Source organism: Sebastes umbrosus, chromosome 12 (assembly GCF_015220745.1).
Source record: "Sebastes umbrosus isolate fSebUmb1 chromosome 12, fSebUmb1.pri, whole genome shotgun sequence".
NCBI lineage: Eukaryota > Metazoa > Chordata > Actinopteri > Perciformes > Sebastidae > Sebastes > Sebastes umbrosus.
Genome location: NC_051280.1, coordinates 11,021,508 through 11,045,453, shown reverse-complemented (window position 1 = coordinate 11,045,453; position 23,946 = coordinate 11,021,508). Strand labels below are relative to the sequence as shown.

General features: G+C 40.1%; 1 protein-coding gene and 1 long non-coding RNA gene across 7 annotated transcripts in view; one reads left to right on the top strand and one right to left on the bottom strand.

Moving 5' to 3' along the window:
- Positions 1–16,420, bottom strand: part of LOC119499164 — an 18,335-nt gene extending 1,915 nt beyond the window's left edge. The window contains exon 1 of the long non-coding RNA XR_005209325.1: positions 16,381–16,420. This is a non-coding gene — a long non-coding RNA (uncharacterized LOC119499164). The remainder of the gene's footprint in view (positions 1–16,380) is intronic.
- LOC119499160 (epidermal growth factor receptor substrate 15-like 1) lies at positions 2,313–23,946 on the top strand. 6 transcript variants are annotated; one of them, XM_037788406.1, is made up of 25 exons: positions 2,313–2,427; positions 2,900–2,941; positions 3,078–3,167; positions 3,268–3,315; positions 3,410–3,505; positions 3,738–3,803; positions 3,884–4,009; positions 4,124–4,183; positions 4,315–4,581; positions 6,749–6,906; positions 7,717–7,882; positions 8,105–8,167; positions 10,334–10,419; positions 10,949–11,021; positions 12,411–12,572; positions 12,728–12,925; positions 13,953–14,117; positions 15,038–15,149; positions 15,839–15,978; positions 16,999–17,050; positions 18,446–18,531; positions 18,775–18,838; positions 20,996–21,132; positions 21,894–21,910; positions 22,332–23,946. In XM_037788406.1, the coding sequence occupies exons 1-25, from the start codon at positions 2,401–2,403 to the stop codon at positions 22,627–22,629; spliced, it is 2,799 nt and encodes a 932-aa protein (XP_037644334.1). In that variant the 5' UTR covers positions 2,313–2,400; the 3' UTR covers positions 22,630–23,946. The 6 variants fall into 6 exon arrangements, with proteins under 6 accessions (XP_037644334.1, XP_037644335.1, XP_037644337.1 ...); XM_037788407.1 differs by lacking the exon at positions 8,105–8,167; XM_037788409.1 differs by lacking the exon at positions 20,996–21,132.

Here is a 23,946-nt window from a genome sequence, read left to right as displayed (position 1 = left end):
CACTTTCAAAATGTATTTAATTAATTAATTAATAATTTTTTAATTTATGATTTATGACAACTTGACACAAATGACTAAAAAAAATCTTCAGGTTCCCAGCTTTCAGATGATGTACGCCACTTCTATGTGACATCTACTTTTGACCTGCTATCTAAGGTGACATAACACATGATCATTTTACATGTCAGAGTATTTTAATTTTTTTTTATTTAACTGAATTCAACATGAAAGCAGTGAAGTGTAGAAAGTGTGGTGTTGAAGGTGGTTCAGTGTGCTGAGTGGACTGCTGTGCTGCTGGCTGTGTGATGCTGCTGGCTTTGTGTTTCGGTTGACGTTCAGCGGCTCCTTCACGACAGAGAAGAAATGGTTATTCCCGACCAGGTCAGATGGATGACGGACCACAAGACGGACAGAACACTCAGTAACAGTACAGTAACAACAATCACCTTTTTTGTCCATAGGGAAAAACAGTACCTCGATTTGTTGGACAACAAATCGTTTTCCAACAGAAGTTTTCCAGTCGATCAGTTATCAGTGAGTTCAGCTGTCAGCAGGCAAAGTTTTGCATCAACTCGTGTGAAGTCCACGTGCGAATGAGAAATTGAGGCCTGCAGCTCTGATACAGCCTCATCGGGTCACGTCACCGCTGAGTGAGGGAGAGAGATCATTTACAGTAAAGGATGATATCAATTATTGGACTTCTGTGTGATTCTTCTCACCAATACAGTTACTAACAACTGTTAACAGCATGGGTAAAGTTTTTTAGTAAATACCTGTAGCCATCATCAGCAGCAGGAGGAATCTTTGCTGCATGTAGCCTACAGTCTTTTTTTTGATGCACAGCGCGTCATTTTACGGGTTCCTTCATTCATCATCTAAATCTTCGGACACATCGGGATCTAATTAAGGGTTAATTGATTGTCTGTGCTTTTGTAGGAGCTGTTCCACACAAACACCAACTTTATACAGTGTGATCATTTACATTGCGCCTGTCTGTCAGCAGGATTATTACAGAGAGTTCTCAGTTCATGGCCAGGTTGATCAAATGTGAAATAAATTGATATTTCTGTTTTAATTAGCTTCTTTATTTATTTATCTTTGTGTTAATTCCCCTATCTATCTACTCTTCTATTCAATTTCCCAATTTATTAATTTTTATTAACTTTTAAATTTGCAAATGCAAATTGCATTTATTTTTTAAATGTATTTATTAATTATTAAATTGTATTTATTTATTTAATTTTGTATGCAAGATTTTCCCCCTATTTATTTCTGTCTTTTTTTTCTTTATACATTTCTTTACACATTTCTTTTTACATTTCTTAATAAATACATTTAAAAGTTAATAAAAATTAATAAAACAAATGAATAAAAGAGGAGATTAAATAGAAGAGTAGATAGATAGGGGAATTAATACAAAGGTAAATGAATAAAAAGCAAATTAAAACAGAAATATCAATTTATTTCACATTGTATCAATTCATAAATGCTACATTTATTTTCAATATTATTATGGTACATTTAATGGCATACTGAATGCAACTTTTTTGATCAACTTAAAAAAAATAGCCAAGACATTAAATGAGTGATTCACATGAAAATTACTATAAAAACATATTAAAAAACATTAAGATGGAAAATAATACCAGAAAAAAACACACATGCATTAACCAAGATAGTTTAACCCTCAAACTGAAACTCAAAACTCTAAATATCAAATCACATTTCAGTACATTATGAAAATGATGAAAACACTGACACGAGTACAAGCTGTGAGAGTGATGACTGAACACAACAGCCCGAGTGAAGGAGATAAAGTGAACTGGATCTGTCCAGTTCACTTTATCTCCTTCACTCGGGCTCAGATAACAACACAGAGCTGCTGCTGGGTTTGGACTCATAAATAAATGGACTTGCATTTATATGTCAATTTTCACCCATTGGTGGCAGAGGCTTCTACGGTGCCAACTTTGCCCATCAGGATCTAATCTAAATACTCATTCACACACCAATAGCTATGCCTTCGGGAGCAATTTGGGGTTAAGTGTCTTGCTCAGGGACACATCAACATGTGACCCGGAGCAGCGGGGGATCAAACCACCAACCTTCCGATTGGTGGATAACCAACCTACCCTCTGAGCTGTACAAGTGAAATAAGTGAAAATTATAGTTCATTAATCTTCTAAACTTTGAATTCGAAAGCATCCGGTAACAGCATCCGGATCCATTTGAAGCAATTAAGCTTCAACAATAACAACAAACCAACCAGGTACACCAACCGGAAATAGGTACACCCACCGGAAATAGGTACACCCACCGGAAGTAGGCCCCCTCCGACCTGCCGCCGCTCGAGCCCGCTCGGTTAAGGGGCGTTTGCGCACTCCCGCGACACCAGGAAATATGGCGGCGCTCATGACTCTCAGCCAGGTAACAACTCTCAATAGCTCCAGAAAAGTCTCAAATGTCTTTATCGATCATCACCGAGTGACAGTGACAGTCGCTGAAGGGTCTGACCACATCTCTACTGTATGAGCTGTGGTGAATGCGAGCCGGCGGCGCCGCATTAGCAACCTGTCGTTGTCAACTAAGTCACCCTGGTTAACGTTAGCTAGGTGAAGTGAGGATACGTTTTAAGAGTAACCTTTAATAAGTTACTATTGCAGGAAAAGTAGTAACGTTATCGTCGAGGACGGTACTGATAGAAATAAAAGACTAACTAGTAGCAACAACTAAACCAAAACAAACCTTTAGTTAGTTAGCTAACGTTAGCAAATCTGTGTTGATCTACTTACCAATGATGTAGCTTTAGCCTGCCAACGTTACAGCTGCTGTTTAGCTTTCTCACACTCTCATTTGTAACTTAGCTGCTGTTATATTTCACTTCTGTCTGCTTCTCCAGTTATCAAGTGGAAACCCAGCCTATGATAGCTATTACAGACAGGTAAGTGTCTGCTGTGATTTCCACTCCAGCTCTTCTAGTTTTCATTCAGCTGAATATCATCATTCATATAAAAAAAATCAATTGATAATACAGGTATGTCTGCTGTATCCACTTTTGTTATTGTTTCTTTTTGTAGCTGGATCCAAGAAACACAGGCAAAATATCAGCTGGAGATGCAGCTCAGTTCCTTAAGAAGTCAGGGCTGTCAGACAGTACACTGGGGAAGGTGGGTCACAAACTCAGCCTACATGTACACATAAAAAAACACACTAATATATTTGATCAATAGCATCTAAACTGTTTTTTTCTCATCATTTTTTTTTTAGATTTGGGATCTGGCAGATTCAGAAAGAAAAGGCTATTTGGATAGACAGGTAACACTGAATTTCTCTATAAACTCGCGGTGAGTGGGGATGCTGATGAGAGCGTAAAACACCGGATTTGACTCGCTTTCTTCCTCTTTCGTAGGGTTTCTTCATTGCTGTGAGACTTGTGGCCTCAGCACAGGGTGGAAATGACATCAGCCTTAATAACCTCAACCAAAACTTAGCTGCACCCAAATTTGTAAGTGATTAAATGACTCTCCTGACAATTGCAACATCCAATGATGTGGTAGGGAACACACTGGGCAGAGACAAGCTACTTCTGTTGCACATATGAGAAATTAATGGACATTGAATATCTCAGAAAAGTGATAATGTAAAGGAAATAGAATCCCTAACTGTATTTATATATGTTACTGTTTGCCTGCTTTGTCTGCTTGTTAGTATCTTATTCTCACTTAATTTTTTTACAGAGAGACACAAGCAGCCCCTTATTAAGTGTTGCACCGACGGGACCTGACTCTCAGTGGGCGATTAGGGTGAGTTGATACCATTTGTCAAGAACATTCCTGAGAAAATCAAGCCCGTCACCTAAAATTGAGTTTCTTTTCTTTCCCAGCCTGATGAAAAAGGGAAGTTTGAGAGCATTTTTGAGAGTCTGTGCCCTGTAAACGGTCTCCTCTCCGGTGATAAAGTCAGGCCAGTTTTGATAAACTCCAAGCTACCTCTGGATGCATTAGGAAAGGTGATATATTACATGTTGGAGTGATGCCATTGCAGTCTTCCCTGACATTGCAATGTTAACGATTCAAAGCAGCTAAAGCTTGTTTATTCTGGCATTTACATAATGTGTCTGTAGATTTGGGATCTAAGTGATGTGGACAACGATGGACACTTGGACAAAGATGAATTCACAGTGGTGAGCTGATGCCTTTTGTTAAAGTTTTACTGTCACTCCAGAGTAGTTCTGGGAAGCTAATACTTAATTTTTTTAATCAAAAGAATTTGTTTTTTAGATATTAATAAATTATCTGATTTTCCATTTTCTAGGCCTTGCATCTTGTGTATCGTGCCATGGAGAAGGAGCCTGTCCCGACTACTTTACCAACCTCCCTCATCCCCCCTTCTAAAAGGAAGAAGGCTGCCGGCGCGCTGCCAGGTGCTGTGGCCGTGCTGCCTGCTCTTTCCGGGCTTATGGCTAGCCCGGCTGCTCTCAAAGAGTCCCTGCGAAGCACTCCTCCTCTGGCCAGCGCTGCTCCCTTCAGCACTAATACTGTCAACCTCTCTCCAAAACACTCCTTTAAATCCAGCTCACCGGTATGTCGCCCCACTTGGCTTCTCTCTTGTATTGTTGATGTCGGCGTAGTGACCTTGAAGTGGGGGATGAAGTGCTCTTTCCAAGGGCTGGGCGATATGGTTAAAATGAATATCAGAAAATGATCAGGAACACATTTTCAATATTGCCATTTGGGCTGTCAGTCAATTAAAATATTTAATCATGATTAATCGCATTTTAATTGCACATTCTTTATCTGTTCAAAATGTACCTTAAAGGGAGATTATTTAATACTCTTATTAACATGGGAATGGGCAAATATGCTTGCTTTATGCAAATGTATGTTTATATTTATTATATATTATTGAACCATATTGGAAATCAATTAACAACACAAAACAATGACAAATATTGTCCAGAAACCCTCACAGGTACTGCATTTAGCATAAACAAATCTGCTCAAATCATAACATAGCAACTCAAGCCCAACAGGCAACAGTGTGTCAGTGTGCTGACTTGACTATGACTTGTCCCAAAAGGATGTGATTATCATAAAGTGGGCATGTCTGTAAAGGGGAGACTCGTGGGTACCCATAGAACCCATTTTCATTCACATATCTTGAGGTCAGTGGTCAAGGGACCCCTTTGAAAATGGCCATGCCAGTTTTTTCTCGCCAAAATTGATTGCAAGTTTGGAGCGTTATTTAGCCTCCTTTGCAACAAGCTAGTATGACATGGTTGGTACCAATGGATTTCTTAGGTTTTGTAGTTTCATATGATGCCAGTATTTTCACTCGCTACAACATCCTGAATATCGATTGCATTATTGCGTTAAAGAAATTAGTGGTGTTAATGTGTTATTATCTTGTTAACTTTGACAGCCCTAATTGTTATACATCCCAATATAGAAACTGTATGAAAAATCCCACATAAAAATTATCACATTAATGTTTAGTGCAACGATATACTGCATAATAACTAGGATCTACTTTTCTTTTACATCAAACTGTTCATTCATGTAAAATAAAAAAAAAAACATTTATCAGCTTTTAATTACAATTTGCTCTGAACAAGTAATTTACACAACAGAATTTTGTGAAATTATGACATGATCATATTTTCACATATAATTCCACTGACATTTGAAAAACGTTAATATTGAGTTAGCGCCCAGCCCTACTTTCTCCATTTAAAAAAAAAAAAATACCTCACTCTAGTAAAAAAGTTGTCACTTCTTTTTACTAGCTGTTTGTTTCCTCCCTCATAAAGGAAACCAGACTCGTAGGATTCACACAGCTGCCTCACTCTATTAGTTGCATGCTTCATCTATTGTGCCGTGTCATGTAGCCAAGGCCAGGGTAATCTTGGGATGTATTAGGATGTCATTATATGAATGTGGGTATGTGACTGGTTATTTTCAAGTAGTATGAGGTTAAAAACACAAAAACAATATTCAATCCTCTTGGAAAAATCATTAGTTTTCTTTGCTCACAAGAGAGCACAGAGCCTGAAAACCATTCCGTTGCTAATGGGAATGGGTGGACTTGTTTTGCCACATTGTTTTGAACATTGTGCCCAGGCCAGTGTGTTCCTCTCTACCTTGTTATAGCTGCAGGGATTTTTCACCCGTGACATTTTGAGAAACAGGTTTCCTTGAATGGGAAGAGTAGCAAGTCTCTGTCCGCACTTGTACTGTGATCATGTGACGTGGCTGTCATGAAACTTGTTGTGATGACCTCTTTTTTTTTTTTCCTGTTATGCCACTTGTCATTCCTGTTCTTTTTTCTCCTCGTCAGTTTGATTGCCATTTCCTCAGATATATATTTTATATACCCAAAGCAAAAAGTCAGTGTTCATACCAGATTTCTATATGCACTGTGAACATGTGTATCACTTGCTCATTTAGTTACAGCAGCTTGAATTTAAACTTAGATTTTACATGAATTTGTTCACCTTTTATCTGAATATGTGTGATAAGTCAGTGACAAATCATGATGCTCTTTGTGGTTAACAGTTGATAAAGAAACCAGTAAATTGTCATCAAGACTCTTAGCTATGTTTGGCAAGACTTACAGTACAGTTCATTTTTACTTAATACATAAATACCACCTGTTATTAAAACACAAACAACCTATTGCTTCTGAGGTTTTAGCAGATGTTGTCTCATTCATCTAAAATCACATAAATCTCGTCTTTTGTTCATTCCAGCCAGCGGTGAACTGGGTGGTACCGTTGGCTGACCGGGAGCGATACGATGAGATCTTCAAGAAAACTGACGGCGACAACGACGGCCTTGTGAATGGAACTGAGGTCATAGAGATCTTCATGCAGTCCAGTCTCTCCCAGACTATGCTGGCACAGATATGGTGAGACGACAGCTCACTTTAGATCATATTTATTTGCACAACTTTTCCTCATTACTTTCACAACACATTAAATCATTCACACCGATGCATAGCTAGTCTCACCAGGTTTAACTCTATAGCTCCATCTAGTGGACAGTTTAAAACAGTGAAGCCAAGAGAAGTCTGATTGTATAGAAGTCTATGAGAAAATAAGCCTATTTCTCATCTCAGTATAAACATTGTAAACATGAGTTTATGGTCTCAATCGCTAGTTTCAAGTCTTCTTCAATACAGCATGATGTTCATTTAGTAAATTATGGTCCCATTTAGTGTCAAATAGGCCATTTGAAGCAGCTTGTGATTGACAGGTCGCTACCACGGCGATGTCCAGTCTGGGAGTTGTCCGTGTTTTTGTCTTACAACTTTAACCCTTTCACAGTGTGTTTTCAGTTCATGAAAGTTAATTGTAACATTTTGATCGCCTAAAAATGTCTTATTCAGCGCTCAGTTGTACTTAGCTCCACCCTTTCATGTCACTTCTGGTTGCAAAAATACCAAGATGGCGACGGCAAAAATGCCAAACTCGAGGCTTCAAAACGTCAGTCCACAAACCAAATGGGTGCCGTCACGGTGACTACGTCCACCGACAGTTTATGGTGCAACATAAGAAGGGAAAAATATTGAAGTGTTCTATACCAAGGCAGTGGAAACTGTCCATTAGAAAAAGGGTGACATTTCAGAGGACATTTTTGTCAGTGGACGCTGGGTATTATTTCTCAGGAAGAATACAGTATCTTGTGTTTTGAGTGAAGTCTCTCCTCCTCTCCGCAGGGGACTCGCTGATACTAAACAGACGGGCAAGCTGTCCCGGGAGCAGTTCTCTCTGGCCTTGCACCTGATCCAGCAGAAGATCACCAAAGGCTTAGACCCTCCCTCCACTCTAACCCCAGACATGATTCCCCCATCAGAGAGGACTGCAGCTTCAGCGGCGGTCCCTGTGAGTGCTGACATTAGCCCACCGCAACCACTGCTTCATCTTTCTATTGCCCTTTTTATTGAATTTTTTGCCTATCTTCCAAAGCCATTTTCTCTTGCATCTGTACCTACTATATTCATTTTAAATGCTGAGTTCTACTTTCTGGCTTTTCAGCCTTGCTTTGCAAAACTTGTATGTTTGATGCTTTTGCTTTTCTGAGCTCTCTTCTTTCCTGTCTAACAGAGCTATGAGGGGCTTATGTCAGCTGGGAGACCTGAACTTGCTGCACTAGCTAGTGTGCGCAGAGTAAGTAGTTGAGCTTTGTGTCACAAGGTGGCGCTTTTGTTCTGTCATAATCTCCGGCCCAATTCCAGTCCGGCCCCTACGCTCTCCCACTCCATGATGGAGTGAACTCCATTTTTTAGTCACACTCACAGCTCAATGAAGCACAATTCTTTAAGGTGGAGGGTATAAATACAGCGGCCACTTCAGGATGAACTTCCCTCTCTGCAGCAAGGAAATAAATTAATATCAGAATCAGAAGTACTGTATTTATCCCTGGAGGGAAATACAGTTTTGCTCCCAATCTTGAATAGAAATGTAAACATAGAGAAAATATAAATAAGAAATGTGCATAACAATAGTGCAAATAATAATGCGGAAAAAAAGGATCTGTCTATAATTGTGTAAAAATGCAAGATTAGTATAAATAAATACGAATGTTAGTTTAAGTGTACTGTATAAATAAATGCAGTGTTAATGCCAGAGTAAACCAGATTATTGCACAGCTGAATTATTGTACTGTTGAGTCAGTATTACACAGTTGAAGATATAATACATTTTGGGGTTATAGCTGCTGATAGGGGTAAAAAATAATAAATATATGTTTTGTATGTATAAATATAGCTACAACGCTTTACCATCAAATGAACATGTCTACCGTTTTCTAGACTAGGCAAGGGTATATTTGATCCTAAATACAATCTATTTACTTTAAGTTGATAACGTCTGTCTGACAGTAAAGTAGAATAAATTAAAAGTCTATCTTAGTTTGAGTTTACGAGTAAATTTTTGTACCGCTAGTCGCACGGACCTTACATTGGAGGTGATGTTATGCTTTGGTCAAACAACTATTGAGGAGGCATTTTATCTTTAAAGAAACATCATTTTTAAGTCAAAGGGCTGCATAGGGCTGTCAATCGATTAAAATATTTAATGACATGATTGTCCATAGTTAATCTCGCGATTAATTACAAATTAATCTCCCATTTTTTATCTGTTCAAAAAATCAATTACCAACACAAAACGACAAAAATTACAAATATTGTTCAGACAATCTCACAGGTACTGCATTTAGCATACAAAATATGCTCAAATCATAACATGGCAAACTGCAGCCCAACAGGCAACAACAGCTGTCAGTGTGTCAGTGTGCTGACTTGACTATGACTTGCCCCAAACTGCATGTGATTATCATAAAGTGGGCATGTCTGTAAAGGGGAGACTCATGGGTACCCATAGAACCCATTTTCTTTCACATATCTTGAGGTCAGAGGTCAAGGGACCCCTTTGAAAATGACCATGCCAATTGTTCCTCTTCAAAATATAGCGCAACTTTGGAGCGTTATTTAGCCTCCTTTGCGACAAGCTAGTATGACATGGTTGGTACCAATGGATGTCTTAGGTTTTTTCTAGTTTCATTTGATGCCAGTATCTTTACTATAGCTTTAAAACTAACCTAAACAAACCTAAAAACCGCAAGTTGTGTTAATGCGTTAAAGAAATTAGTGGCGTTAAAATGGATTTGCGTTAATGGAGTGAAATCAATTAAAAGCATTCAAAGAAATACAGTACAAATACATACCCTTTTGTAACTCTTACACAAGTACTATCATTACAAACAAATAGCTCTTTTACACAGATTATTACACAATTACACAGTTCCCTTTTTGACGTTGAACTTTAAAAGAAGGTTGAAGCTTTAAGTGTAGCATATGTCTGACCAATGCTTTGAGTGCTCGTAAAATGAGAGGATTCTGGGACATTGTCAAAGGCTTGATATGTTGAACACTGATATATAAGTCAGATTTCGCCGTACTGTTATGTATTCTCTAGTCTGTGTGCATTTCTCCTCGTGCATGTATTGTCTGGAACTCCTGCCGCCTCCCTAGCTGTGCGAGATGTTTGTATTTCCTTCCTGTGTCTTTTGTTTTGTTAGACGTATCGGCAGGGAGCTCCTCTCCCCCCCGTGCACCATTCATGTCCCCTCTGCTGTCTTTCTCCCCCTTTTTTGTCCCCTTTCCCTATTTCTCCCTCTTGTCCCCTCTTTTTCGCGTTCATTTTCTTTGTCTTACTCGTCGTTGTCACACTTGTCGTCTTCGTTCTCACCTCCTGCCACCCTCACTTCATCCATCATACTTCCTTACCCTTCCCTCCTCTCTCTCACTCGTCCGTCTCCGTCTCTCGCCTCAGGACAGCGCCAGCTCCACGGGGTCGGCCGAGCTGACAGGCATCAAAGAGCTGGATGACCTCAGCCAGGAAATAGCTCAGCTGCAGAGGTGAGTCCCTGAGTAGCAGGAGGACCGCTTTGTTTCTCTTCCTCTGAGAAAAAGGAGGGTAGGCTGTATTGAAGTGATGTTCAGTTTCAAAGCTCTTTTAAACTCTTAGATATATTTTGTATATCTTGTTAGATTGTTTTTATTCCAAGAGAGACTTAGCGAAGAAAGCAGTTTCACCATGGAGCCTTGCTTTGGACCAGTCGGAGCGTATTTTACAGTCATTAACATGTGGACTCAAATCATTTATATATAACCACATTATTGCAGTTGTCATGCTAATACCTTAACATGGTTATCTTACATTCTTTGAAAGTTTAAATTGGAGTAAATATAACACAATTTTAAGACCTGGCGTACTTGACAATATTTCAAATTATTAGGTCATGCCTACACTGATGTACTAAATATTCTGATTTCTTTTAGTGCTTCAAGCCTACATATTGTCTCTATGTTTCGCCAGCAGAGGCTTTGTTAAGAAGTAATAATAACACCATTTGTTACTTAATTTCCTGTTGTTGTTCACCTGCAGAGAGAAATTCACTCTGGAGCAAGAGATCAGGGATAAGGAGGAAACCATCAGACATCAAAATAGTGAAGTTCAGGTAAGTTTTGGCTGAGCCAAAATCATTTTCAAGTCGTCAGTTAAAAGTTAAAATCAGTGAAATAGTAACTTGTGAGTGACTACTAGGGGTAGAAATCACCAGAGGCCCCATGATACTGTACTATCACGATACTTTAGTCGCGATACGATCTTATGGCAATTTTTGAAATTTGGAATATGTTGAGTATTGCGATTAGATATATTGCGTTTTTTTAAAATCTTTTTTCAACTGCTTATTATGCAGTTTATCAACATCTGTTTTATCTAATAAGACACAGTTTTAGAAGAAACAACATAGAAAAGGACATTTCAGAGCATTGGTTTTCTCTAGGGCTGTCAATCGATTAAATATTTAATCGCATGATTGTGCATAGTTATTCGCGATTAATCGCAAATTAATCGCACACTTTTTACCGGTTCAAAATGTACCTTAAAGGGAGATTTGTCAAGTATTTAATACTCTTATCAACATGGGAGTGGGTAAATATGCTTGCTTTATGCAAATATATGTATATATTTTCTTATTGGAAATAAATCAACAACACAAAACGTTGACAAATATTGTCCAGAAACCCTCACAGGTACTGCATTTAGCATAAAAAATATGCTTAAATCATAACATGGCAAACTGCAGCCCAACAGACAACAACAGCTGTCAGTGTGCTGACTTGACTATGACTTGCCCCAAACTGCATGTGATTATCATAAAGTGGGCATGTCTGTAAAGGGGAGACTCGTGGGTACCCATAGAACCCATTGTCATTCACATATCTTGAGGTCAGAGGTCAAGGGAACCCTTTGAAAATGGCCATGCCAGTTTTTCCTCCCAAAATTTAGAGTAACTTTGGAGCGTTATTTAGCGTTCTTCACGTCAAGCTAACATGACATGGTTGGCACCAATTCATTTCTTAGGTTTTTCTAGTTTCATTTGATGCCAGTATCTTCACTCTAGTTTTCAGACTGAGCCCGCTACAACATCTGAAAGACGTAGAAGAGTAGCGGCTGGATTGTTAAGACGTTAATAGTTTATATAATAAAACAATACTTAACGAATACTTGATCAATACTTGACGTCCATGTATCGGTACAATATTGCGATACTATGCTGTATCGATGTTTTTTCCCCCACCCCTAGTTACTACAAGTCCATCCTAGTGCCTGGAAACAATACCAAGTTCAGGGTTTTTTGATAAATGTTTGTATATGTCTATGTCTGTATGTTTATGTATATGTAATGTTTGTATGTTGTATATGAGATCCACTCCAGAAGATTGTCAACTTAATCACTATGATGTGTATATTAGATACTGTTTTGAGAGTTGATAAAGATTATACTCATTAGCTGCACCATGCAAAAACCTGTGTGTGTGTGTGTTTGGCGGACCCTCAGGACATGCAGAATGGATTGGACAGGGAGAGCAGCACCCTGCAGGACCTGGAGTCGCAGAAGCAGGATGCCCAGGAGCGTCTGGAGGAGATGGACCAGCAGCGCTCCAAGCTGGAGGGAATGCTCAACGACATCAAGCAGAAGTGCCAGGAAGAGTCCCAGATGGTTAGAGACTTGACTTATTTGGACCACCATCTCACTGTTGTGCCAACCCTTTTCTTGCATCCTCCTGATAATTAAAACATTGCTGCTGTTACACCACTGATGAGGCAACACATATGATACTGATTCCCTTTTTGTTCTGCTTTCACCCTCCTCAGATCTCGTCCCTGCAGAGCCAGATCCGCTCTCAAGAGAGCGACATCCGGGGCCAGGAGGATGAACTGACGCGCACCAAGACGGACCTGAGCCGGCTGCAGGATGAGGAGGTCATGCTGGAGCAGAGTCTGCTCTCTGGTCGCGTCCAGCTGGACAGCATCACTAAGTCGCTCAGGACCACTCAGGAAGAGATCAACCAGGTCAGTGCAGATGGAGTAGCTACAGGTTACATAAGATGGATGTTCTGCAGCTCTCTGATCAACCTCACTATTGAAATTGGAAGGATTTTTTGAGTTGAAAGAACAAATAGATATCCAATCATAATACTGACTTCCCTGTGGGGGTAGAGAGCTTTGTATGTTTATGTACTATCTGTGGAATTTTCGACTTGTTTTGTGTCGCTGGCGATGGTTTTTATAACACAGCAATCTCACTTTTGGAAAACATTAGTTTTACTTTTACTTCCATGACCTTTGTGCTAAAGTATTCCGCCTGCTCTGAGGCACACTGAAGTGAAACTGTTGTATCATAGCGGTTAAGGCACATTGTTTTGATCCACTTCACCACTAACCACCACTCACATAAGTTGCTAAAAATCAGGTGCATTCCTCAATCTGTTGAAGACTTGACTTTTGAGGATTTTTTTTTAACGTTAGTGAAGGTAAATCCACGATAGATTGGACTTCTGCAACATAAATCACTATTCAGGTAAAAGTGTGCGAATTCCTCTTTTGCTTTGAAAAGACTTGGCTTGAAATCATAGTGGCTTATCCATCTCTCCCGGGTGGGAAATTCTCCAGTGTTGAGCAGCTTATAACTTTTTAAAAAGAGAAGTTAACTAGATGGGATCACACCAGCCGCGACGCCAAATCGGACCAGGGGCGTAAAGAGTGGGGGACGATGGCCCCTTCCCCCCTTCCGGCGCACATGCAACAAGTATAGAAGCAAAGAGGGGTGCTGTTTTGACAATGGCCGCTAGATGGCGTTGCGGTAGCGCTGCCGCTGTTTTGGACCGAAAACGCTATAGCCATGGATGTATAAAGAAAGCCTGTAAATCAGAGGATTTTTTTTTGTTGAGGTAAATCAACTCCCCAGTATGAACACTTAAATAGCCCTCATTTAAATCATCTTGTCCTATGGGCTTTATGCGTCGCTGTCGCCGCTGGTAAATATGATGTTTTATGGAATCAGATCTAGATTAAACAGTCTTTTTGTGTGTTTTTTTAGGCTCGCAGTAAGCTGTCGCTGATCCAGGACAGCCAAAAGGAGATGACCAAGACCATCGAGCAGTACAACAGTGCTCTGAGCGACATCAACGGAGGAGACTTCAGCAACCTGCCGGACTTAAGTGAAGGGTTTGCTGAGAAGGAGAACGGAGGTTTCAGAAATGCGGTGAGGAGAATATATCCTACTTTTCACCACAAGAATTTAGCCGACAACTCCGAAACTTTATTTGCCTTTCCTCCTGACGAGGAGCATTTTTCATATCACCAACTCCTTATGTGCCCTAATGACTGCTCAGATGCTGGAGGACTGCAAATATGCTCATGAAACCTTGTTTTTGTTACCCAGTGTTGTAGTCCCAAAAGATTTTAGGTGTTTTTAGGTGCTATATGTTAGGTGCTATATTTCCTTGCCTTATGCCAAGGCTTCATCCGAAATGGCATATTATGCACTACATACTCAACAGATGTACTATCGTTCAACATACTTTAGTGTGAATAAACACTAGTATGTATCTTTTCTGATGCATTGAGCAGTAATTTACGTCGTCACTTCCTGAGAGCCTCCTTGCCAGTTAGAGACGTGTAACCATGGTAACCCGTGCCAACCTCGTGTGACCAAATCGACAGTTTGTGGGAATCAAAGTCTGAATTAATTCAAAATATATATTAGGCCTAGCAAAGGGAAATCTTATACTTACACTTAAATTGAAGCGTTATTGATGTTACAGAGCTGGCCGCCGACGTCCGTTATGAACGTTGTCGTCACTACCGCATTGCATTGTGGGATATTTATGCCGGCGTAGTGTCCAGTGTTTGCGTACTATAATATTTCACTGGAAATATTATGCAATTCACGTACTATTGGTTTCAGACATACTAAAATATCTCACAGTGTTTTAGCGCACTAAATAACATGTTAGTGTGAAAATGCAGATGCAACCCATGTTTTTTTCACTGTTTTCTGTTGTAACATAGTGACGACTTCAAAATGATCAGTTTTTCTTGCTGAATTATACTGTACGTAAGTGAGACGTGACTATTGACACATGTATTGATTTGTTTGTTTTTTCTGGATTCATTCATCAGGATGAGTCTTTCAAGTCAAGGATAGCCATGTTCAACAACAGCAGCAGTGCCAAGGAGGCTCCACCAGACCCCTTCCAGTCAGAGGACCCCTTCAAGTCCGACCTTTTCCAAGGTCTGAATACCTTCTTATTATTTACCCCTGTATTTCTGTAAAGGTTAAGCTTATTCCCTGTTCTGCCAGCTGTTCATCTACTCTAATTCTGTGTCCCTGTGAACAAGCATTTCCACTTAATACCTGAAATCGACTTATATTATAGATGCCAAATTGTGGTGTTTTAATGACATGGAAAAACTTGTTGTATGTTCCAGTCTGTTTCAATTCATGCTGTGGAAAACAGCAAGAAAGCTCAGATTATTTCTTCTTTAGAGGCTGAAGATGATTGAAGTAGGGCAGCAACTAACAATTATTTTAATTGTTGATTAATCTGTTGATTATTTTCTCGATTAATCGATTAGTTATTTGCTCTATAAAATGTCAGAAAATGGTGAAAATGTAGATCAGTGTTTCCCAAAGCCCAAGATGACGTCCTCAAATGTCTTGTTTTGTCCACAACTCAAAAACCAGAAACCTGAACCCAGAAAACTCAGAAACCAGAACATTTTCACATTGAAGAAACTGGAATCAGACAATTTAGACTTTTTTTTTTCTTCAAAATGACTCAAACCTATTATCAAAAAAGTTGGCGATTGATTTAATAATTGACAACTAAATGAATGATTCATCATTACAGCTCTAGATTGAAGTCCATATTCAGCCACGTCAGTTGCTCTCCTCTCACTGTCTTGTCATTTTTTCTCTAGATCCATTTGGAGGAGATCCTTTCAAAGAAAGCGACCCCTTCAAAGGCACCTCGCCTGAAGATTTCTTTAAGAGAACAGACAAATCAAACCTGTTTGGATCCTCAGGATCCTTCGGTAGAAAACCCACACCACCAGTCAAGGTATCAAACACCACCTTCTTTATAATCTGTGATGAAGTTTGTTTATCATGGCTCTTTTGTATGCAATGTGAGAAAACTAGGGCTGTCAAAGTTAACACAATAATCACGCGTTAACGCAAATTCCTTTTAACACCACTAATTTATTTAACGCATTAACGCAACTTGCGATTTTTAAGTTGTAGTGGGCTCAGTGTGAGTGACACTGGCATCATATGAAACCATGAAAACCTAAAGAATCCATTGGTACCAACTGTGTCATACTAGCTTGTCGGGAAGGAGGCTAAATAACGCTCCAAACTTATGTTACATTTTGAAGAGGAAAAACTGGCATGGCCATTTTTCAAAGGGGTCCCTTGACCTCTGACCTCAAGATATGTGAATGAAAATGGGTTCTGTGGGTACCCACGAGTCTCCCCTTTACAGACATGCCCACTTTATGATAATCACATGCAGTTTGGGGCAAGTCATAGTCAAGTCAGCACACTGACACATTGACAGCTGTTGTTGCCTGTTGGGCTGCAGTTTTCCATGTTATGATTTGAGTATATTTTGTATGCTAAATGCAGTACCTGTGAGGGTTTCTGGACACTGTTTGTCATTGTTTTGTGTTGTTAATTGATTTCCAAGAATAAATATAGACATACATTTGCATAAAGCAGCACTCCCATGTTGACAAGAGTAATAAATACTTTAAGATACATTTTGAACCAATAAAAAATGTGCGATTAATCAAGATTAACTATGGACAATCATGCGATTAATCACAATTAAATATTTTAATCGATTGATAGCCCAAGAGAGAACCAATGCTCTGAAATTTCCTTTTCTATATTGTTTCTTCTATGTTTTCTATAATGACTTGCTATCGTTGTCAGTGCTGATAGAAACAAACTCTTCACTATTGTAGATGACTAGAAAAGCAAACCAGTACTGCAAAGAGAGTTTCTAATGGTTATGCTGATGTGGTCATTGTGTATGTACTTACCTAGTGTACTGTTTTGTTTCTTTTCTTTTTCTCAGCCAAGTGCCCTCAGCAGTGGTGACCCTTTCAGGACAAACAGCCCAAAACCAGGTACGTTGCTGGTTCCAAGCATCATAGGATGTCAGTACATACAGTAGAGAGAGAGAGTTTGCTCTGGGTCTTCTCAGTTGTAAAAGTTAACCTGAGGTAGTATTTGTTTGTGCCAAAACACGTAGTTGTTTCTCGACTTCTTGCCTTTTTATATAGTCATAAAGTTTCTCAGTTTAGCTTTTATTGTTTTTCCAGTTTTCTATATTGTAGTACATACTTTGTCAACTAAATGAAAACAGGTTGATTCAACGCTTTTATTTGTTCTTCTCAGTCAGTTGAAGATGTAGGTTGTATATTTTCTTCTATCTTATTGAAAATAAAACAGTAGACCGTACTGTACTTTGTGTCACTTTGTAAAAAAAAAGCACAACTGTATAGTCATCTCTGTGCTATATACGTGCAGGTTTTCCGTTCAGATTTCCCAGAATGTGACTCTATTAACCGTCATCTGAACGTGAAAGAACGCTCTTGTTGTTAAACAAGTCTCAAAGAGTCATTCTTTGCCATTCTGGGTGACGTGTTAGATTTTGATTTTATTTTTGGGGGGCATCGGGGGCAAACAATTTTTACTCACTGTGGCTTCAATTTTTCCTGTGGTTTAGGGCTATTTTTAGCCGAGTACCTACGCATTTAACTACTGGCCAACTAAAAATACTCCCCCTACCCTGGAAAAACAGGAGGCTCGCAGGAGCCAAACACAACAGAAACTCTGTGACTGCTGGTCCTGCTCTACTAGAATACACTGCCACTCCTTTAACCAGTTCTCTACTGCCTCTGTCCTGCCTTTATACCTGCTGCTATTGAACTGCTCTGCCTCATTCGGCACGGAAGTTGTTTTAAGTTAGTGGCTACCTCTGGTCGATGCTCTGCCGTGCTACACACCTCCAGAAGAACACAGAGGCAACTGTAGACCTGAGCTGAGTTACTGTGCGTAAAAGAAAACACTGCGCACTTCACATGAATGGGGTCTCTTGTGGGTTGTACACTCACAACAAACATATTCTATTACAATGTTTTGTTTTTTCACTGTAACCATCTGCAGTTTGCTGTTTTTTTTCATTAAACGGCATACCGCGGAGCTTCAAAACAACCCAGGCACAGTTCTGGTTAACAGTACGCCAACTGACGCCTCTAATTAGCTGATCAGATGCATACGTCAGGTTTAAACAAAACCTCTGCTTTCCAGGTTTTTTTTGCGAAATGTCATGGAAAATTAAACGGTCATGCCACATTCCCCCCTCTCTGAAAATAGCATGCAGGCCCTTTCAGAATAAGCAAGATGCAGAGATGACTTTTGAATGTGTGGTCTGAGGCCGAACTTCATTATAGTTCCTGGCTCTTTCCATAAACGTATTCAAATGTCACAAATGCATTTCAATGTCCCTTTCGTCACAGATGGGTTCGGGACAGCGGACCCCTTTGGAAGCAACTCTTTTGGAAGCAAGGGGGGAGGATTTGCCGACTTTAGTCAGATGTCAAAGGTAAGCTCCGCAGGGTTTTGGAGTTATGAATCAGTTGCACCATAAAGCATCATTTTCCACTCGCTCTGTAGAAAGCTGTGTTGTTAATTTTACTCTCATCATGAGTGATTGATCACATTTCTGAAGCGTCTCTGGTATAAGGCCAGAGGCTTTAGATCTGGGCTGACGTTTCTGTTAGAGTCATCATTTTGTGTGATAGTTGAAGGAGTTTTTTTTTTTGTCTTTTCCCTTGTGTGTGAACAGAAGTCAGACAACCCTGTCCTCCCATCAAAGAAAAATGTGCCTAACCGGCCTGCACCTCCCTATGGTAAGCCCTGATTTTATGTGTGCTCGAACATGACTGTGCTTGCAGCTTAACTTGACATTAATGTTTCAGTGATGTTCTTATTTAGTGCGCATAGTTTGTTTAAACCAGTTGAAATCAATACAGTTCATCGTGCCAATGTTGTCAGCACTATAACAACTTTCATTTGCCACTTTTAAAGCTGGGGTTGGTAACTTTGAGCAAATATGATTAAAAAAAAAAGTTATTTTTATAAAACTGTCTCTATATCCTGACAGTAGTGCATGAAACAGATAATCTGAAGGTGTTTCCCTCCTGTTAGAATTGTGTCTCTCGTAGCGTAGCGTTGGTAAATGTATGTGTTCTAATCAAGGGGTGACGAACTATTCTGTCTATTTAGAAAAACGCCTTTCCCACTTTGAAATTACACACGATTTCACCGAAAGCCCAGATGTTCCAGTTTTCCACCAGCACTTAAACGCAGCATGCATTTGTGGATCTTTGTGGAGCTGGAGACGTGAAAATAGTCTCAAAACTCCTCACGTAAATGTAACCTGATCCGTGTGCACACAGGAAGCTTTTCGAAATGATCAGATCTGTGAAGTTGAAGTTAAAAATCAGTGTAAAATATGAATATTTATTCAGGTTGTTTTATGTGTTCAAATTGATCAGTGTTTGTGTGTAGATTGGAACATTTGCGATTATGCAAATTTACGCACAAATCGTACTCATTTGTAAATCTTATTTTTCATTTGTAGATTGAATGTTATACACATATGTGACCATTTTGAGACTAATTTCAGTCTAAAGTTTTCAACTATGGACAAACTTTCTCATTTTACAGCTAAACAGTACGCCATATTATGTTTCTGAAAACATTTGAGGAGAGAAATAGGCATTACAGTAACAGAATATTGATTCATATTTGATCAGTGATTGATGATAATCTGATTGGTTGTTTTCCTTCGGCGCCGTAGACTCTTGCAGATGCCATTAGGAGCACTAGAGGACACAGAGGAACATGATTCTTTTTTTCAGATTACCTGTCTCATGCACTAATGTCAGGATATAGTGACCCTTTCATAAAAATAACTTTTGATCCCATTTGGTCAAAGATACCGACTAAATGGCTGCAAATTGTCACACAAATGTAGTGGCAGCAAAATGTTTGCAGTCGTCATTGTGATTGACTACTACAAGGCATTTTTTTTGTGGCTTGATGTTATTCGGAAAAAACGACTTCCATGTTAAGCTTTGAAGGCGCAGAGAAAGCAGTTTCTTTCCTTTTGAAGTTGTAAACAGGAAAGCTGTTGGTGGAGGTATGGTAGTACTACTGACTGTATGGGTTTACAGAGTGATGCATCCTTGTTAGTGTTATTAAGACAGCAACAGTTGAAATAGCCAAATTTGTGAATAGTGTGATGAGATTGAGAGCCATTAGCCTCATGTTTTATCTTGTTTTCTCACGTGTATGTTAAGTCACACTCATGCCCGGCACATGCCCTTCCTCTGTGACCTTGCACTTATTCCTTAAGCAGAAGCCGCAGCGTGAGAATTGTCGGTGTTCCCTTTTGCTTTACCACACAGAGAGGGGTAGAGATGAGTTAGCCAGCGAGCTTGCCCCGGAGATGTGCCTCGTACGTGATGGGGAAGTGAGAAGCCCTCGTGTAGTTTAGTTATTTCAAGCTGGAATTGCCACTGTTGATCTTTATTAGATAGCGGAGCTCTTATTCGCTCGGAGCCCCTTCAGACGCAGCCAATCGCTGCACAAAGCTGGAGAGATGAATAATTATAACCACATTATATAATAGAATACCGTCATTATAGGAAATGTGTTCAAAGCTGACAGTAGACAAGGGTGTGTCCGTTTCTCACAATTGTGTGCTCCAAAAAAAGCGACACTGTGCTTGTTAGGCTCTAATGCATCAGTGAGTCTTACTCAAAAAATGCGGTTAACACCTTTTTTTGAACCAATCTCTCTCTCCCCTGGGTGACTACTCTGCATGCCATGAGATTAAAGTTGTCGGCTTCCTGTGAACATTTAGCACCACAACATTACACATTAAAGTGTGAGTTTATTTTCTCAAGTGTGGGTGGGAGGGGGGCTACCTGTCGTTATAGCTTCTGACGGGAAGGCACTAAAGTGTGTTGTCTTACACTTTGAATGTCTTCCTTCTCCAGGAGGTATGCTCAGTTTGACTGTGTCAGAGCCGCTCCGGAGCGTTCGCTCCACAGCCGACAGTAAAGACTCTTTTGTTACGACACACTCGAGTAAAGCATCCAAAGACTGTCCTGTGGGTTTTGCAGATTTTGGCTCTGTAAGTGTAGTCCTCTTACAGCTTTCTGATGGGTCAAGTATCTTCGTCTGCATGATGAGCTGCTGATCTCACCCTTTCAGATCGTAGAGCTGAAGGCTCAGAGGTGTCAGCTCTCTGTCACTGGGCCTCGTTCTGCTAACTTTCCCCTCACACAGTGACATTAGCAAGCGTTCGCAGGGCCTCCCGTGCTTACTGGCTGTTGACTAACAACTGACAGAACATCTGAGAGCTTTTTAAGGGCTTGGTGTGGAAATAAAATGAAATGTTTGCATGATTGACTTTGACAGTCCTCGTCGATTGTCGCCTCCGTCTGTCCGTCCGCCTGGTTAAAAAGGGGCTTTTGCATGCTTGCTGTCGTCTCTGGCTTCAGCCTTTGGCAGGAAGTCAGGATTTATACAGTTTTAGTCAGCGAGTCAGTGAACTTGCCTGGTCAGGTAGCACTCGAGGAGCATTTTTTTGAAGTACAAGCTAAAGGCTTACTCGCTGTCAAAGCATGATATGCCTCGAAGCAGAGCACAACAGAGTAAATCTGCCTCTTTGTCCTCCTCCTTCCGCTTCTTTGCCGTCGTCGTATCGCCTCACGGCTGAGCGTGCTCTCAAGTGGAGAGAAGATGCATGGCAGGTCTTTTGCGTCTGGTTCGTATCATTTGACATGACATGAATTTATTTTATCCCTCGTGCCAGCATGACAGTTGTGAAAGGGATTTGTGTTTTTTTTTTTCATATCGAGCTCTGTATTGTAATTTTTGTTTTTCTGCCAGGATCAGAATGTGCCAAGGTAAGACTGTACCAGGGTGTGGTTGGTCAATCTATTGCATGTGAAAAACCTGTTCGCACTGCATAATATGAGTACGGTGATTCATGAGCACGATTATTTTCAATAAATATCCCCAGTCACATTGATCCAAGCACCGAATGTTTACGGGAAATATGTGACCAGTAATTTATGTCGCTGTGTATTGTGGTAGGAGGCTTTTAGTGTTGCTTTCCTGGCCGTCCGAGTGAAATCTAAATGTCTGTATTTTTGTAGTTATTTTTCTCTTGCTGCTGTATATCAAATCATTTGTTACGTTTGACTGCCTAATTAGAAGCATTTGATTTCAAATTTGCATCCACCGTTCGTTTTCACATCTTGCTTCTGTTACATTTATGTTGACATCTCTGCGGTCAACATCTAATGTTTCGTTTCTCTGCTCTAGTTTGGAAATGAGAGCCAGCAGCTGGAGTGGGTCAAGCGGGAGAGCGAACGCGAGGAACAGGAGAGGCTGCGGAAGCTGCGGCTCCGGGAGCAGCAGGACCTGGAGCTGGCCATCGCTCTCAGCAGGGCCGACATGCCCGGCCCCTGAAGCAGCCGTGCCCCACCACCACCACCACCACCACGTCTCATCGTTCTCTTCCTCCTGCCTCGCGGTCCTTCATCCGCAGGCTCATGATGACAGCAGCACCAACACTGGCCCTACACGACTAGCAAAGCCCCTGTTACCAATTTTTGCATAAGAGACCAGCGCTCCTCCAGCCACCACTGGACTCACGTCAGACGACTCTACATTTGGCAACCAGTTATGGTTCATTGCTCCCAAACTACACGGCGACTATAATCAAGGACAATACGGAGCCACTTGATTTACGCCCGGCTTCACCCTGCAAAAGAACATAGCGATTTAACGCAACCCCAACCAGCAGGCTACTCCGCTACAACCTCCCATCTCGCTCCATCTCTTGTTATGGCTAATCACCCTGCCTTAACCAAAAGTCTTTCTGTTGCAAAACCTTTTAAGAATCTTTTTTTATTTATATCCAAAAGCAATGAATCTGTGGTGTATGATGAAGTACTTGTAAAATGCACTGTAAAAATTGTTCTTTTATAACCTTTAATCACTCAGAAAAAATATGGAGTCAAACCAGATCCGTTAACTACTCTGTTGGCCTGTGATTGAGTTTGTCCAATTTCTTCTTTTTATCTTCATCTACTGTAAATATTGTTGGATGATGGTTTTATGTACAATCCCTGGAACTGGAGCTTAGTGATCATATCATGCATGGCATGCTTTAGGTTTGTATTTTCAAATGTGACAACTGTTTTCTTGCCACTTAAATGCCTGCATATGGAATATTTATGGCCTTAAAGTAAAAGGATTGAAGAATTTTTTTTGGATATAATCAAACCGTCAACCGGAATCTACATGTCAAAGTAGAAATATGACGTTGCATTTTAAGTCCTAACATAGCTTTGGTTGATTTAGCCCCACATCACCGGTCGCCTCTTGCATTCCCAATAGTTAAGATGCTAATGATAATCATTGAGGTCTTCCTTTCTTATAAACAAATCCTCCTGATGCCAGCAGCTTGTGCTCGGCAGGTGGTTTGTGATTGGTTGCCTTGTTGTTACGCCCCAAACAACATGCACTCCCATACAACTAAACGCCTCTGTAAAATGGAAGTAGTGTAAACCTGCATTGTTTATACTGGTGCTGTTACGTTTAGTATTTACTTCTCCACACTACAGCTGATGCACGGTGACGTCTGCTTTTCTCTCAACACTCAAATCAACCATCGGATATTTTTTTTTCTTTGTGGATTTTTTTTTCTGTCTCATGATCCAGTTGGAGGACATTTGTTTAAATGACTTAAAAATATTGCATCCTTGTAATTATATCACACTAATCAGGTTTATTTGGCACATAATGTATGCACTGTATATTCCAGAACTTACTGGACATGTACAGAGTGACAGCGCCTTATTTATCAACATATCAACATTGTAACATGTAATATTGCACAGTATGTATGCGATTATAAAAAAAAAAAAAAAAA

Excerpts from the sequence above, each read along its gene's own strand:
- LOC119499160 (XM_037788406.1), top strand. The coding sequence starts at position 2,401 with ATGGCGGCGCTCATGACTCTCAGCCAG. Across the intron at positions 3,316-3,409 it reads AAGGCTATTTGGATAGACAG|GGTTTCTTCATTGCTGTGAG; the intron begins GTAACACTGAAT and ends CCTCTTTCGTAG. Across the intron at positions 12,926-13,952 it reads CTCAGGAAGAGATCAACCAG|GCTCGCAGTAAGCTGTCGCT; the intron begins GTCAGTGCAGAT and ends GTGTTTTTTTAG.